Genomic DNA, 16,133 nt, shown 5'->3' with positions numbered 1-16,133 from the left:
TTTTTAAACTCGTTAGCCTCGTAGCATAATTGCCTAATAGCTAGGTCAACGAACTGCAATTTTGTGCGCGGCGGTGATACTGTAATGTCTGTTTGCTGTTGGTTTAAGTGTGATCAGTTCAAACATGCAAAATTGGCATCGCCTACATCCAATGTTTAACTCTAATCTCTTGCATCTTTTATTGGTTTAGCATGCTTGTAATTATGTTAAGCTCCTCTGAATTTTAAGTCGTGTTCAACGATGAATGACTGAAAGTGTCAGACCAATTGATTTGCTTGTGCTGGGATTTGTCTTCATAGTTGACCATTCTCTGCAGGTAAATGCATTGTCAATGATCGAGGAGAACAAGTCATGGAAGAGCTTTGAAGTGATGTTTGTTTTCTCACCTTTTCTTCTTTTGTCTTGCAGTTGTGTGGCTGTGGGCTGCTCGGTGTGGGCATCTGGCTCTCTGTGTCTCAAGGCAGCTTCGCCACCTTCTCGCCCTCATTCCCCTCACTGTCAGCTGCCAACATGGTGATCGCCATTGGCGCCATCGTCATGGTAACAGGCTTTCTCGGTTGCCTGGGTGCCATCAAAGAGAACAAGTGCCTGCTTCTGAGTGTGAGTTTTTTAATTGGCAATTTTAAACTACCTTTTTTAATTGTGTTGTTCTTCGTTAGCACACCTAAGGACTGGACTCATGTATCCTCAACTTTATTGAGCCAAGGTGCATGTTTTACATGATAAAATTCTCACGGTATACCACTAATCAAAAGTGTCAAAAAAAAGTACTGTACTGAATTAATGATGATCTTAATTTATTAAAAAATTGACTTACTCAGTTTGAAATCTGGGTGCCGATACTTTTTCTTGCAATTTCATTGATACTGAAACTGACACTGTTTTTCAGTCAAAATATTATGAACTATTATGTAAAGATGAAAAATGTACAGTATATATCATATTTTCTTTTTTTTATATTCTGAGCCAGAAATTTCGTATTTATGGCGTGGAAATCATGATGACTTAAATACGTACTGGAAAGCTTTTGGCTCTTACGGATCCACATGGACCTAGTAAAATCAACATTTTACACCTGGCTTAATCAAGTGTTCCAAATATAACTTAGCAAATATATGCATATTCACACACATAAATTTTGCATAAATATTCAGTAAAAATTACGAAAACCAATGTCTAAGTTAACAACTGAAGTGTGTTGTGTTAGAATTCGATAATGATAATAATCGTTAAGGATCAGGGAACAGACGCGACACAAGCATTATCTTTATCACGACACTGTGTCAAAGGTAACAGTGTACCTGCATACAGCGGGTGCAGCTTGTCTTTTTTGAAGCGCACTGTGGCTCTTGGGATGTGTGATTTTCAGGTGTTTGAACACAGTTCTTGCTGCTTCAGTGTAAAAGTGGTTTGTCACACACTTGGCACCTTGCCTTGACTATGGACAGTACATGCAGTATAAGTGTGTAAAAATATATTACAAGTCTGTTATTTCTTCATCTCCTCCATTCATGCTGGGTCTCCTGGCACCCTCCTGCATGAGGCTGTAATCCACATGATCACCGTCCCCCTACTTGAGAGTCGAATGCGCAAACCAATAGGCTAAAAGCCTAGGCTGATAACCTACCAGCCAGTACAGCTCTAAAGGCATCGGGGAAGTGAGATTTAAGTATCTGCTACACTGGCTGAGTCGCATGTTTCGTCATGTGACATGGACCAACATAATACACCGCCGTGTATTGTCACATAGAAATTGGATGTACTGTAATTTCTTGTGTATTATGCAAATTCCCCCCCCCCCAAAAAAAAATGTCAAAAGTCAATGGTTACACATAGGTTAGGGGGAAATGGAAAAAACTTTCCCATTTTATAAATGTATGCCGCCATCGAGAGGTTATGAAAAAGCTGTAGACTTTCATTCCTATATGCCACCGCCACCTAGAGGTTATGAGAAAGGTGTAGCCTGCACTTCACTAGATGAACAAAGATAACGTGTATTATTTAGTCAGTAAAAATGGATGATTGTCCGCGGCACACCGGTTGGTATTTATTGGATTCGAGTAACACAGAGTGCAGTATCGTTATGACACCTTCCTACAGAATAGGAAAATATCATAATATGGCAAATAGCTATTTAGTTAAAGAAAACCAGCACAGTATCATGTAACTACAGAAGCAAAAACTTGCTGAAACAGTCTTCTTGCACATTGAGCATACATAATTAAATAATTGGCTGGCACCTTGAGAACAAGTACTTAAAGGAACATAAAACATTAAAGTGCATGATGATATCAAAGCGTTCATTATTTACATATACGGTACTGTAAATCAGCATAATTCATAGTTTACCAAATTTACTTTCCAGTGTGCAGCAGTCGGATTCAGTCCAGCATAATTACACCTTATTACCAATCATCAGCTCAAAACATTTTGTTGCCAGCACTCAGTTTATTAAAAACACTGTCAATCGGCTACATTATTGATGGTGTTGGGACTCTTTAATCTCCCTCAAAACAAAATTGAGAGGCGCGATAAATTGCGAAGCAGTAACGTGACAGTTCTTGGAGGAGATTACATTCGAGAATCTAAAAAGTCCCACTCAATATTAAGGCACGACTGCACATGTACCGATAGATGTGTTTGTTTATTACGTCAAAACTAGGGGCGGGTTCTGATATGGGCAATATAGGCAATATAGGCACTCAACCACCCCCACCCCCCCCAAACTCCTGCCCCCCCCCCCCATTGACGATGGGCTAGGGGGGCGCACTCGACGGGCATCGCACAGGCTGAATAAATTTTGGAGATTAAGTTTACAGAGCCAAATCACAGACAGTACCCCCGTTGACAATCGGCCATGTGGACGGAATCGACGGCTGTCGCACAAGGGTGCCATTCGGTCCGGGACCCCCTCTGATTAAAACACAGTTTTGATGCAAACCTTCCTAGGACACTCACGTGTCAGTGCATATGCTGAACATGTGTTTGTGACACAGCAGCAATAATTCAGATTTATTCTTTTTAGCAGCCGGCAGACACCTGACAAGCCTTTCGTCTCCACTGTGGTGGTCAGGGGCTGACAAAGCAAGCTTAACTGAGGGACTCTGCCTTCTTGCAAATTAGCACCAGTGTGTCTGTGTCAGTGTAACTTTTCAGCCCAGTCTGGTGGTTGGATTACTGTGCATGCAGCACACTCGGAACCTTGGTTCACAATATTGGAGAAGATTGTGCTATCTTCTCTCCTGGTGTTACTGTTTGCACAAAGTTCTACAAGCATTTTATCTTCCACAAGTTAATTACGTCGGGTTCATGCAGTCGGGTGGATGTTGGTGCTGGAAAAACAATGAGAACTTGAGTTTGGGCTCTCAGTGCTTCAGTTTCTCAATCCCTTCAAGTCCCTTCATCAGTCAAAAGCTCCCCCAAAATCCTCCTGTTTGACATGGCTTCCCTTACCTGCCTAACAAGAGAGAGGGAGAGAGAGAGAGAAAGACAGACAGACAGACAGAGTGAGAGAGAGAGAGTGTGTGTGTGTGTGTGTGTGTGTGTGAGGACATTAACCTAAAGAGCACAATCATCTTTTTGCACAATTCCAAAGCACCAGTTTCTCTTGTTTTTCTTCTTTCATTTTTAGGACCAAAATTGAGAAAGCTCTCCTGTCCATGAGACAGAGCGGAGACTGAGAACCAGGCCTTCTTGTCAAACCCTTAGCGAGCGGGGTGTGAACAACCTTTTCAGATTTTTTTCAGATTTTGTCGTCGACTCTCAAATATGACGACACAGTTGAGTTGAAGTCCATTAATCGATGACATTTTTGCCCATTCTTCCCCCATTTGTGAGGTCACACACTGATGTTGGACGAAAAGCCTTGGCTCACTGTCCACTCAAAATCAACCCAAAGGTGTTCTATTGGGTTGAGGGCAAGACTCTGAGCAGGCAAAGTCAAGTTCATTCATACCAAATTCTTTCATCCATGTCTTTATGGACCTTACTTTGTGCATGGATGCACAGACATGTTGGAACAGGAAGGGTTAATCCCTGTGACTGTACAAAATCTCTTATGTTGAAGCATTCAGAGTTCCTTTCACTGGAGCTCAGGGGCTAATATTTTGGGCAGTTCCAACTTTATGGGAGCAGTTTGGTGGTGGCCCTTTCCTGTTCCAACATGACTGTGCATCAGTGCACAAATCAAGGTTCATAAAGACATGAATGAGAGCCTTTGATGTAGATGAACTTGACTGGCCTGCACATTCCTGACCTCAACCCTATCGGACACGTTTGGATGAATTAGAGCGGAGACTGAGAGCCAGGCCTTCTTGTTCAACATCAGTATGTAACTTCACAAATGCGCTTCTGGAAAAATGGTTATAAATTCCAATAAAAACACTTCTAATCCTTGTGGAAAACCTTTCCAAAAGAGTTTAAGATGTTATAACCACAAAGGGGGGACTAATGTCATAATTAAAACCTATAGCTATAGACTGGGATGTCACTTAAATGCACATGTGAGTCTAGGCATATACTTTTGGCCATATAGTGTATTTCAACGGATTGGCATAAAAACAAATACAGACAAATGATTAAAAATACAACTTACTATTACGCTGAATGATGTTATTAGTGGGCGACCTGCGGCCACTAATTTTCAGTGACGTAGTTTTACGTCTTTTAAACCTCACGAGCCATCCGGTCTCATTTTGTGTTCCATAGCATAATGCAGACATGTCAAGCTCCACTTCTCTTCTTGCTGGTGTCCACACAAATCAACACTACAAATAATAGATTACTACAGCACATACTACATCAATACAGTAGTTGCACATGATTCATTGATACAGTAGTTACTCAAAGTACATGCTACAGAGTCGAACATGTACACATTAACACAAAAGACACCGATTTATAATGTGTTAATATGAAATAAAATACTGTTAAAACAGAAAAAAATATTTTAATCTTCAAGCAACACCTCTCAGATTAAAAGAGTATCGAGTGGATATAATAAAACCGAATAGTGTATTCTAAGATGGGACATGTCAGGTTTGGCGGTGATGGTGGCAAAAAGGGTGACCCAAATCCATGGAAGCAGGGAGGCAAGGCAGGAGTGCAAGAATCTCAAAATGATATTCAATTTTAAAAATAAATAAATTAAGGCAAACAAGGGTGGAGACAAAAAATACTAAATGAACAAAGTCCAAAAAAAACAGGGTTCCAGATAACAAAGAAACACTAGGGGTAAACTCGTGACATAAAACATAACAAGACCAGAGCAGCAACAGACTACAAACGACAATGAACCAACAAGGAAAGAAAACAGGGAACTAAATACAAGAAAACTGATGAGACAAAGAGGAACACCTAGACAAGACATGAGTGGCTGGAGGGAGCTGATAGGTTGACAACAGGTAGAGGGCTGGCGACAAGAGGTGGGAGATAATAACTAATGGCAGACAAGACATGAACACGTGGCACAGGAAAACTTCACAAAAGCATGAAACAAACGAAATAAACAGCACCAAGTCAACAAAAACACAGACCATGATAGGACAAAAAAAAAATATTATAATATACTTCCATATATTGTTTGTGACCATGCTCCCGGTCAAATATTTCCACAAGCTTGTAGCATTGTACGGCCGTATGCTGTACTGCAAAAAGTGTAAAGACACAGTTTCGTGATGTTGGGTGAAGGCTGTTATGAAAATGAAATGTACCGGCATTACCAGATAACTAGCAACCCTTTACTGCTCAGCGACTAGTTTTTTTTTGTCAATGTCTTTATGTCTCAAAAGTGTTCTCTGTCTATTGACTGTCTGTTGTCGTACTAGAGCGGCTCCAGCTACCGGAGACAAATTCCTTGTGTGTTTTTTGGACATACTTTGCAAAAAAAGATGATTCTGATTCTGAAGTTTTCGTTATCTCACAGTTGTTGCCCTCGAATTATTGGACATAACATTTTGGCAAGAAAGATGGAGTCTTTCCCTGCTTCACAGAGCGTCACAGTTCGCTGACTGCAACAGATCCTGTAAATAGGCAGATTGGAAGACGAGATGCCAAAAACAAGAGATTAGCGATTAGTCGACTTAAAGCTTTAAACGATGTGGACTCGTAAAGTCGACATCAGTTCATTCCACCAAACTCATTACCTCTATATTCAACCGTCATTTTTACCTTTTCCTTTTAGGCCTCGATACAGGTACCGTAATAGTTCCCACAAAAGATTGTTACTGTGTATGGCATTTGTCTGGAATTTTGTTTTGCATGTTTCCTTCCATGCCAAGTGTATGGTAAATATTTAGCTCAGGAGAAGTCAAGTAAGGAGAGAAGAATAGTAGATGAGCTCCTAGGGTGTGTTGGAAATTAATCTTAGGAGGTATTAAAACCATTTTCCCTTCCACTCACATCTTCATGAGGCACTTTCTTCTTTTTCCACGCTCCTGCTTTCTTCCCACCCCCTCTTTCATTCCTCTTTTTCAGTCTTTCCTGCTTAAAGGTTTTTGAGAGTAACTAATAATCTGGTTGCTGAAGTGCCGGAGATTCACTAGTTTTGCTACTTTCCCATATTGGCATTATTACAAAATGTAATGGACATGTGGATGTAGTGAATTCAAAAGGTTGTTTTTTCATACATCCCAAATGCTTTCAAAAGGCTACTTGAATGTCAGCTAAATAGGTTTTGTATTTAGAGCTTTTTTCATTGGCGTCTAAAAAGTTTTCCTCTCCTTTTTTTCCTGACAGTTTTTCATCGTCCTGCTGATAATTCTCCTGACAGAGCTGATATTACTCATCCTGTTCTTTGTGTACTCAGATAAGGTAGGTTCAATTTGCTTTTTGAATGAAGTTTCTCTCGTTTTGCTTTGTTAGGTTTTTTCAGTCAAAAAGTGAGATCTCTCACACAAGCAGAGGAAATTCAACAAATAAAAAGCAAAGAACAGTGTGACTATTTGCAACACATTCATATTCTAAATAAAGGTAGTCTGCTGTCAAAGGTTAAAACCCAAAATGCGGGCTAATCCCCACCAGTTGGCTTGCTACAAGTGGTCCAGTGCACATTTCCCATGACCCTCTGTTCGGTTCAAGTCAGGTGTGTAGGTATATGGAAGCAACAGATGACAATATTTAAAGCTGGCGTGATTACTGACATTCCTGTGCAATCTGGAGTCCATCCTTCATCAAATTGTTCCACAAATAGTTCATCTTGAGGGCAACACGTGTCTTTCACACAACAACCAATGACGAGCACTAATATATATATGTTTTATTAATTTTTTTTGTCTTATCTGTCTGTCTATCTATCTAGCTCATCTAATATAATGATATAACAAATTAGTTCACATAGCAATGCCAAATAATTTATAACACAGCATATGTGTTGACTTGAATTTGTGCAGCACTCTCAGTAAGTGACTCACATGTCACTGATCTGACAGTAAATATTATAAGCAATGGTCAATGTACATAAAATATCCATCCATCCATCCATTCTCAATACCATTTATCCTGTTCAGGGTCACGGGGGCGCTGGAGCCTATCCCAGCTGACTTGGGGCGAAAGGCAGGCTACACCCTGAACTCAGGGCACATATAGACACGGACAACCATTCGCACTCACATTCACACCGTCACTGAGTGGGAACTGAACCCACGCTGCCTGCACCTACGTCAGGCAAATGTACCACTACACCGTCAGTGACCTACATAAAATATATCAGATATTCTCAGTGTGTACAGGTCATCTCTCTGGTTTCTATGATGTATGTCAGTAACTTAATAACATGACAAAATGTAACATATCCATTGATGATAGTGTACACTGCAGCTGTCTGGCCTCGGCTGCAGACAGTGAGTGACTCCTCTCAAATGGAGGGCACCAATAAAGAACATTTTCTCGTCAAATTTGCACAAATATTCTAATTGTGTCTTTCAAGCATTGTGTATTTTTACCAGGACAAATTATTGCATGTTAAATATGTTAATGGTGAGTACTTTAATTTGGTATATGTAAATATTGTTTGTCTATTGAGCTCAGGCCCTGCAGGAGTTAGGCCCAGTTAATTCTTCGTCTGTTTTTATTCAAACTGAGTCTTCCAAGCAGATAAAGGAATTCATTTAGCAGCCAATCCATCTTTAGATTGTTTCTAAGCACACCCACCAGGAGCAAATATGTCTGCTGCCTTATCTCACAAATATTATTGGCTAAACTTAGTTGGGGGAAATCCTCCCCTTGAACTCAAATGGATTCTTTCAACTGCTTTGCTCCCTGTTACATGTAAAGTCGGGCAGTCGAAAAGGTGAAATAGAGCTCTAGATTTCTCAAATCTGATTCACTTGGATACCGTGTTTTTTCGAATAAAATACAAAATAAATAAAATCTTGTTTACATCACTTCCAGCGAACATTGACTGTGTTTTATGTCTCCCCATTAGGTAAAACCACACAGTGTTGATACTGTTTTACGCCAAAACCACTACACTACTAGATTTCATGTATTGCTCTTCAAACATCATTAGAAAGGGAGACCATTATGTTTTAGTAAAATGTTTAATTTAGCCTGTCATCCTGCAGACGTGAGGGTATGGCATGTTACTCAGACGACTCTTTATGCAAAGGCGGTGTGTGTCCATTCAGCGTCCTTTTTCCCTCTAGTGGAATCTGGTATGCCGTATGAGTGTGGGTCTCCTCATTCTCTGATACAGGCTGTGATCAGAGGAATCATTAATCCTCTGCTTCTTGATCTTCTAATCACAAGGCATTTATTAACGAGCCTGGAATACATACCACGGCTGGCTGCTTTTAAACTTGATGGACAGATGGCTTTGGATTGTTTAGTCTTTAAAATGATATAAAGTGCTGCAGTCCCCTCCAAAATCTTTGCTAAGTTGTTGTCTCTATGGTCCATCATGTATTACTGTTCAGCTAAGATTGGACTGTACGATTTACAACAGTAATATTGCCATCTTGTTTGTGTAAGGGGGATAGTGATAGCGGTTTCAGCTGTAAACAGCGTGACATCATAGCGCCATCATACTGGCAATAAATTCAACTAAGAAGAAAAACGTAACCCGGTAAATCATGATGAACAAAGGCAAATGAACATCCACTAGTTTGGTTTTGGCTTGGAACTTTTACATGAAGACACAAAATGGCACTTTATGTTTTTTGCCCTTTCTCAAAAAGAATCAGTTATTCTTGTATCCTTCTCAATGGCAAAAGCAGCTGCTCTATCTCCTACAGTCAACTGATATTTATAATCCAATGTCGGCAATGCACTAATTAATTCATTTCTTCACAACTAAGGCAGAATTTTAACAAGCTGGAAGACACAGCAACAGACAAATATTTCTTTCTTTTTCCTAGGTATTCCGCAGGTTTGCGTTGCCACCTGTTTTTAGGGCTCAATTATAACTGTCCCATTGACCAATGACAAAAATGGCATAAGGCATTATATGCTGTGTTCTCCCTGTGCCTGTGTGGGTTTTCTCCGGGCACTCCGGTTTCCTCCCACATCCCAAAAACATGCATGGTAGGTTAATCAACAGCTCTAAATTGCCCGTAGGTGTGAATGTTTGTTTGTTTGTATGTGCCCTGCGATTGGCTGGCGACCAGTTCAGGGTGTACCCCGCCTCCTGCCCGATGATAGCTAGGATAGGCTCCAACACTCCCACCACCCTTATGAGGATGAGCGGCTCAGAAAATGGATGGATGGATTATATTATATATCGTAAACTAGTGGCTGACTTTGCTGTGCCACTGGACAGAGAGATGGCAGGAGTCAAATACATTAAGGAAAGCACTTCATAAACAGGACTATAATAAATATGAAACATGCACTTTCTCTACTACTACTCTTTTTTTTAATGTAAAATGCAATTCGGAAAGGAAGAAAAACTGCCCTCCATCCAGAGTGGCCTCTCATCCTTCTATGCTTTGATAATGGAAACACAAAGAAATTGCACTGCCAAACAGTACTGCTTCATGGAAAAAGGGTTTAGGTATTACTTATGTCATTTCAATCAGTAGCCCAATGCTGTTCACCAGGCTGATCAAATGCCATGCAGAATCTGTACTATAATAAAGTCAGGTTCTGGAGTTAGCAACCATCTGACTGCAGCAGATGGCCGTCCGCAAACCAGATTATTGCCATCCGTCTTTAACGCTGTGACCTCATTGTTTCTCTGTCAACCCAACACGTCAAGCCAAATGGCGGTAAAGGTTTATTAGCTCACAATGCGGAAGCCCGACCTGGGAAAAAGATAAGGGGAGCAGCAGAGCATGTGTAGCAGGATGTAGGGCGGAAAGAAAGAAAAAGAACGGCATTGCACGAGGGGGGAAGGTATGAAGGGAAACCAGTTGGACTCAGGGGAGTGGGAAGTGAAATATTAAAGATGTGAATAAAAATTAGATTGGTTTAATAACAGAACGGCAATGTTACATAGTTTACACGGAGACCCAGTAGAGCACAGACCTTAGCCAAGGTTAAAAGGATTCGAAAAGTTTGTTTGTCCATCCATATACAGACCTTCTCCAAAGAATTTGAATATCATGGAAAAGTCTATTTATTTCCATAATTCTATTCAAAAAGTTAAACTTTCATATATTATAGATTCAGGGCCCACATTTAAAACAATTTCAAGTATTTATTTGTTAGTTTGTTTGTTTGTTTGTTTTTTCACATACTTTGGGCTTCTAGCTCATAAAAGCCACAAAATCAGGAATTCAAACAATTTGAATACTGCGAAAGAAATCAGCCCACTTTTGGTGTGAATGGTTGTTTGTCTATATGAGCCCTCCGATTTGCTGGCGACCGGTTCAGGGTGTACTCCGCTTCTCGCCCGAAGATAGCTGGGATAGGCTCCAGCGCGCCCGTGACCTTAGTGAGGATAAGCGGTACGGAAAATGGATGGATGGATAACTGTGCCTCTTAATGATCTTGACATAATTTTAAAAATATGGAAATTCAGACAAATTGTTCTGGAAAATAATTTCTTTTGGTTGGCAGCTCTGCTGTCAGAGGCATGAATGCAATTTTACTAATAATTGGCGTAGTTTTTTTTTCTTATCCTGCTGACTAATTGGCAAACCTGGTGAGGAAACAGCGTGATAAACAAAAACTTGCTCTTTTACATTTAAACATTAGGTGAGCGGTATTAAAATACAGTAAGGCATATAGATTATGCGGTGAATGTATATGCACAGAGAAACATTTCTAAGCAAGGAATGTTTGTTATTCAAAAACGTATTTGCTGGACTTTGAGCAGGACGTCTGGGGACAAATTTAAAGAAAAAAATCGAATCTGGCCAAGATGGCATGGAATATTGTGCCACATTGGTGGCTGTTTATGGCATCAAACACACAACCAACCAACAGGCCATCAGTATATTTTCAATTTATGGCCATGATTTATTATTTCAGACCAAATAGAGAGCGAGCAGGGGCGTTTCTCGCCTGCTATTGAACATTCAGGCGATTCAGCCAAGTTTCACAACGCATCCAAGGGAATTCAATATCCTCTTTAATGATGTGTTGTTGGGGGACCTTCGACTCTGTTGCCCTGTCTCTCCGCATCATTTATTACACTTTTGGAGCAGTAATCTCAACTCTTCTAGACTCTGTCTACAGTACACAGTGAGTGGAATGAAGTGAGTGAAATCAATTTGACATGAAATTAGTAAGTGCAGCTGTGACGTGTGTGAAGTCCATGATGGAAGACGTGTGTGGTTGAGTAGAAATACTTGGTTCTTATCTCTAAGGTCATGTGTTTACTGAACCACCCACATATAGGGCACTTTTGATTTAAAGCGTGTGCTGGACAAATTTGAGAATTGAATATCTAAATTGCTCAAAGCAATGGAAGAAAAATAATATTCTGACGAAGCATTAATTGCTCATTACACACACTACTGTAAATATGCAATACTGTACTCTGCTTACTGTACTCGAGCAGCTATCTGAGACTTAAGTCTTTAGACATTCCTTCTTAGTGGAAGAACTAACGAAAGAGAATAAATATTGCAATGGCAAGGTCGGACAATCCAAATTTAGAGTAGCAAAAAAAAAAAAAAAAGGAAATTCACTCTCACAGAAACCGACTTGCTCTGTGTTTTAAGTCTACAATTAGGATTCAAGCATCATTCACTGATGAGTCAAGAAAAATACCAAATATTATTACTCGGTCCACACAAAAAGGTAATGGTTTCTTTCTTCCCAATTTTATGGACATTGAGTAGCTTTAGTAGTAGTTTTTGCATAGTCAAATCTCAGCAAGAACACAACTTCCTTGGCAGAGGGGAAATAAAGTCACTTATAGTCTCTATATAAAATAGGCTAAAGAGATCAGTGTAACAGTGAAAAAACTGCTGGCATTTGTGTCAATGACAAACTCATGTTAGGTGACAGATATTGGTCGGCTGCCAATCCAGAAATTGGAGCTTCGGTCAAAAGGTTGTGTTTCTCCATCAAAAACATCCATCCATCCATTTTCAACACCGCTTATCCTGGTTAGGGTCGCGGGGCGCTGGAGCCCATCCCAGCTGACTTCGGGCGAAAGGCGGACAACACCCTGAACTGGTCGCCAGTCAGTCACAGGGCATTCCATCAAAACAAAATAAGCTAATGCAGCGCAATTGTGTTCTGGAAAGGAGAGAAATGGGTCATTGCATGACCAAATTCATGTTTGCATTGGAGTCATTTGTAAGTAAGAGGCAGGGATTGATGATAAGGCTCTTCATCTAATTTTCTCATACAAGGACAGATCCAGAGGATGTTGGGGCCGACAGCCCAAGGAGCGATACGCTCATCTGCGTCAGCAAAGTTAGAGCCACAGACAAGAATGGGACTAAACGTGATACTAATCTTATTTCAAAGGTTTTAGAGGGCATAAGAATGGACTTTGCATGTTTAATAATTACTGAGGCATTTTAATGCAGTAGAAGAAAAATAATTACTCAGAACAAATCACTTTGACTTTGCTTTTAGCATCTGTCATTAGCATAGGAACCTCAGATCGTCTATATAGCAGTCAATACCACCTTCTCCACGTTCTGCTAAAACAAGTATTTTTCCAGGTCGCTGTTCTTTACAAACAGTCGCTGACAAGGAATGTCTTCAGCGGTAGTATAAAATCTGTAACGGGGCAGGACAGTGCCTGTGTGAAAGGGAAATACCAAAAAGGCAGACAGGAGTGTTAAGTTTCACATCCAACAGTCACTTCTCTCACCTGTTATTTTGAAAGCAATGTTATTGTCTGAAAAGTATTTTATGTTACATTAACATCACCTTGCATCTTATAATCTAATTGCATGTGACTGGGTTTTATGCCAAAAGCAAATGCAGTTTACTGGTGTCGTGGCTATTCTGTGTATTAGAGGCTTAGAATATTCCATCCATAATATTTGTGGATGTTGGTGCATCATACCAACACGTGTCAGTGCTAACATTATGATTCGTAACTACCGTGATGGTTCGTAACTAACGTTATGTTTCGTAATTGTGTGCTGTTTTTGTATAAACTTTTTGTACACTCAAATTATTAATTATAATTTGAAATCCAGATGTTATTATCAGGTACAGGTCAATAGGCTTCTTCAGCCTCTGATCGTGCCTTTGGCGCTTGGATAAATAGGAGAAAAGAAACTTCAAAAGAAAAACATTTCAAGATTAGACAAAACTGCTTGCTATGTGTGACCTACCTCCTCTTGGATTTTGGATTTGGGGTATGGAGCAAAACACACACTATTTTCTCTTACTGGTGATTATTTACTCTTACCGGTTATTTGTCTCATGAATGGAATCCATGTTTTTTTGTGTCTGACGAAGACAATACTATGTGGCTTTATTAGTGGTCTGAAGTTGGTGAGCTGAGGCATTAAGCCTTAACTTGTAAATACCTTTTTGTTGTGGCGTGACTAATGGTGCCTGTGAAGGTGTGGCGTGTGGTTCAGGGACTATGCGCCTATTTTCCCTGTAATAATTACCACATATCTGAAGTACCGCTCAATCTGTTGCGGCTGTTAGTGAAATCCTCCATGGGAAAAGAAAACTGCAGGAGAACTAAGCCACTGACTTTTGTTTCTCATTAACACATCCAATAAGATATTAATCTCCCACAGACATGACACAACCCTGAGCACATTGTTGGAGTTCAGTCACAAGCAAAAATATTAACACACTTTGCTTGAGGGCATGTTGAAATTGCGTGTGGGTGATGCGACATACAGTAAGATACGCTGCTTCTCAAGTCATAGCAGAAAAGCTAGAAACATTAATGTATTATTCGTGTATTATCCACCATTGGCAACCTGTATGGATAAATGATGCAGATATTTTAAAATAATATGACTTGTTCCCGAGTAAACAGATGATATGTTGAAGGATCGATCTAATACTGTGAAAATTGTGAAAATTGGCACTTCCATAGTTCTGGACTTAAAAATGTCTGCAGAATAAAATCACCCCACCCGAGCAGGTGTGGGTATACTTATAGCCCCCCGGCTCGGGCACCTGTACGTTGGGGTTCACCCGAGAGGGTAGCCTCCCTCCGCCTTCGGGTGGGGGGACAGGTCCTGACTGTTGTTTGTGCCTATGCACTAAACAGCAGTTCAGAGTACCCACCCTTTTTGGAGTCCTTGGAGGGGGTGCTGGAGAGCGCTCCCGCTGGGGACTCCATCGTTCTGCTGGGGGACTTCAATGCTCACGTGGGCAATGGCAGTGAGACCTGGAAGGGCGTGATTGGGAGGTTATTGGACTTCTGTGCTCATCACGGATTGTCCATAACAAACTCCATGTTCAAGCATAAGGGTGTCCACACGTGCACTTGGCACCAGGACACCATAGGTCGCAGTTCGACGACTGGCTTTGTGGTCGTGTCATCGGACTTGCGGCCGCATGTCTCGGACACTCGGGTGAAGAGAGGGGCGGAGCTGTCAACTGATCACCACCTGGTGCTGAGTTGGCTCCTATGGTGGGGGAAGATGCCGGTCCGACATGGCAGGCCCAAACGTATTGTGAGGGTCTGCTAGGAACGAAAAATGTATTTTTGTATATCACTGTATTTCAGTATTTCACTGTTTCACTGTTTTCAAATCTGTTTTACTAGTACTTTCACAGCTCAATCCAACTTCCACAAATTAAATCATTCCTAATTCAGACAGAGGTATTTGAATTCATAGATCACATTAGTGCATCTTTCTGACCAGCAACAGTTTCTGCTCTATGACACATCATGAAAAGTTCTGATTTTGGAAGACATCCCATTGACATGCTTGGAGTAGCTGCAATCAAATCTCACAGTGGTTCATGTTTTTGACAGCTCTCTCCAGGTTTGATTCTCCTGTTATTTTTCCTCACTGCTGTTCAGTGATCACTACAAGGAAGGTTTTCTATTCTAAGGTATTGTATGTAACAAAGGCTGATGTCTCTTCCATCTGCAGGTGAGTGAGAATGCTAAACAAGATCTGAAGGACGGGCTGGCTCTGTACAACTCTGAAAACAACATTGGCCTGAGAAATGCCTGGAACATCATCCAGGCAGAGGTAGGCAGACCTCACAGTTCAATCAAATGTGATATACAATAGCAGAAGAGCTACTGGGATATTTGAGATCATGTATTGCCTGGCTTCTTGTCTTAGTATGATTGCAACATTGAATTTCTGTCTGAGTACATTCCATTAATGTGTAATTCAATGCGAATGAAGTCACTTCAAAGTTAGTGTCAGGTCTCTGATGGACTGTCTGGATCACTGACTGCGTTATTTTCTGTGTGGGATACGCAGTGGAAGTGCTGCGGCGTTATAGCCTACACCGACTGGCATGAGGCCCTGAAAGAGAAGGTCGTTCCTGACCGCTGCTGCCAGGAGCATTACCAAAACTGTGGGCGTAACTCTACCAACATGTTCTGGAACCGGGTAAGCACTCGCTAATGTAGTTTAAGGATAATTTCAGGTTTTAGAATATGATGGGGAACATGTCATTGTTAGTTGATTTTTTTTCTTTCATTTTCCAGCTGAATAATCATATATAGAGTACAAGCTTAGTTTGTAGTTGAAATTCTTAGAGCATGTGTGCGGCACTCATTTAATGCCCCAATGTCTAACTACATGAGTAAGGGTTTTTGGCAAGCAGTATATTCCACTATTCAT

The 16,133-nt window shown here is 40.7% G+C and overlaps 1 protein-coding gene across 2 annotated transcripts in view; it reads left to right on the top strand.

Annotated features, from left to right (window-relative positions):
* Nucleotides 1-16,133, top strand: part of tspan9a (tetraspanin 9a) — a 215,714-nt gene that overhangs the window by 194,897 nt on the left and 4,684 nt on the right. For both annotated transcript variants that reach the window (XM_061677556.1, XM_061677555.1), the window contains 4 exons: nucleotides 409-600; nucleotides 6,736-6,810; nucleotides 15,426-15,527; nucleotides 15,768-15,899. In XM_061677556.1, coding sequence (XP_061533540.1) covers nucleotides 409-600; nucleotides 6,736-6,810; nucleotides 15,426-15,527; nucleotides 15,768-15,899 — 501 coding nt within the window. The remainder of the gene's footprint in view (nucleotides 1-408; nucleotides 601-6,735; nucleotides 6,811-15,425; nucleotides 15,528-15,767; nucleotides 15,900-16,133) is intronic.

Source organism: Phycodurus eques, chromosome 5 (genome assembly GCF_024500275.1).
Source record: "Phycodurus eques isolate BA_2022a chromosome 5, UOR_Pequ_1.1, whole genome shotgun sequence".
NCBI lineage: Eukaryota > Metazoa > Chordata > Actinopteri > Syngnathiformes > Syngnathidae > Phycodurus > Phycodurus eques.
This window is presented reverse-complemented; position numbering and strand designations above follow the sequence as displayed.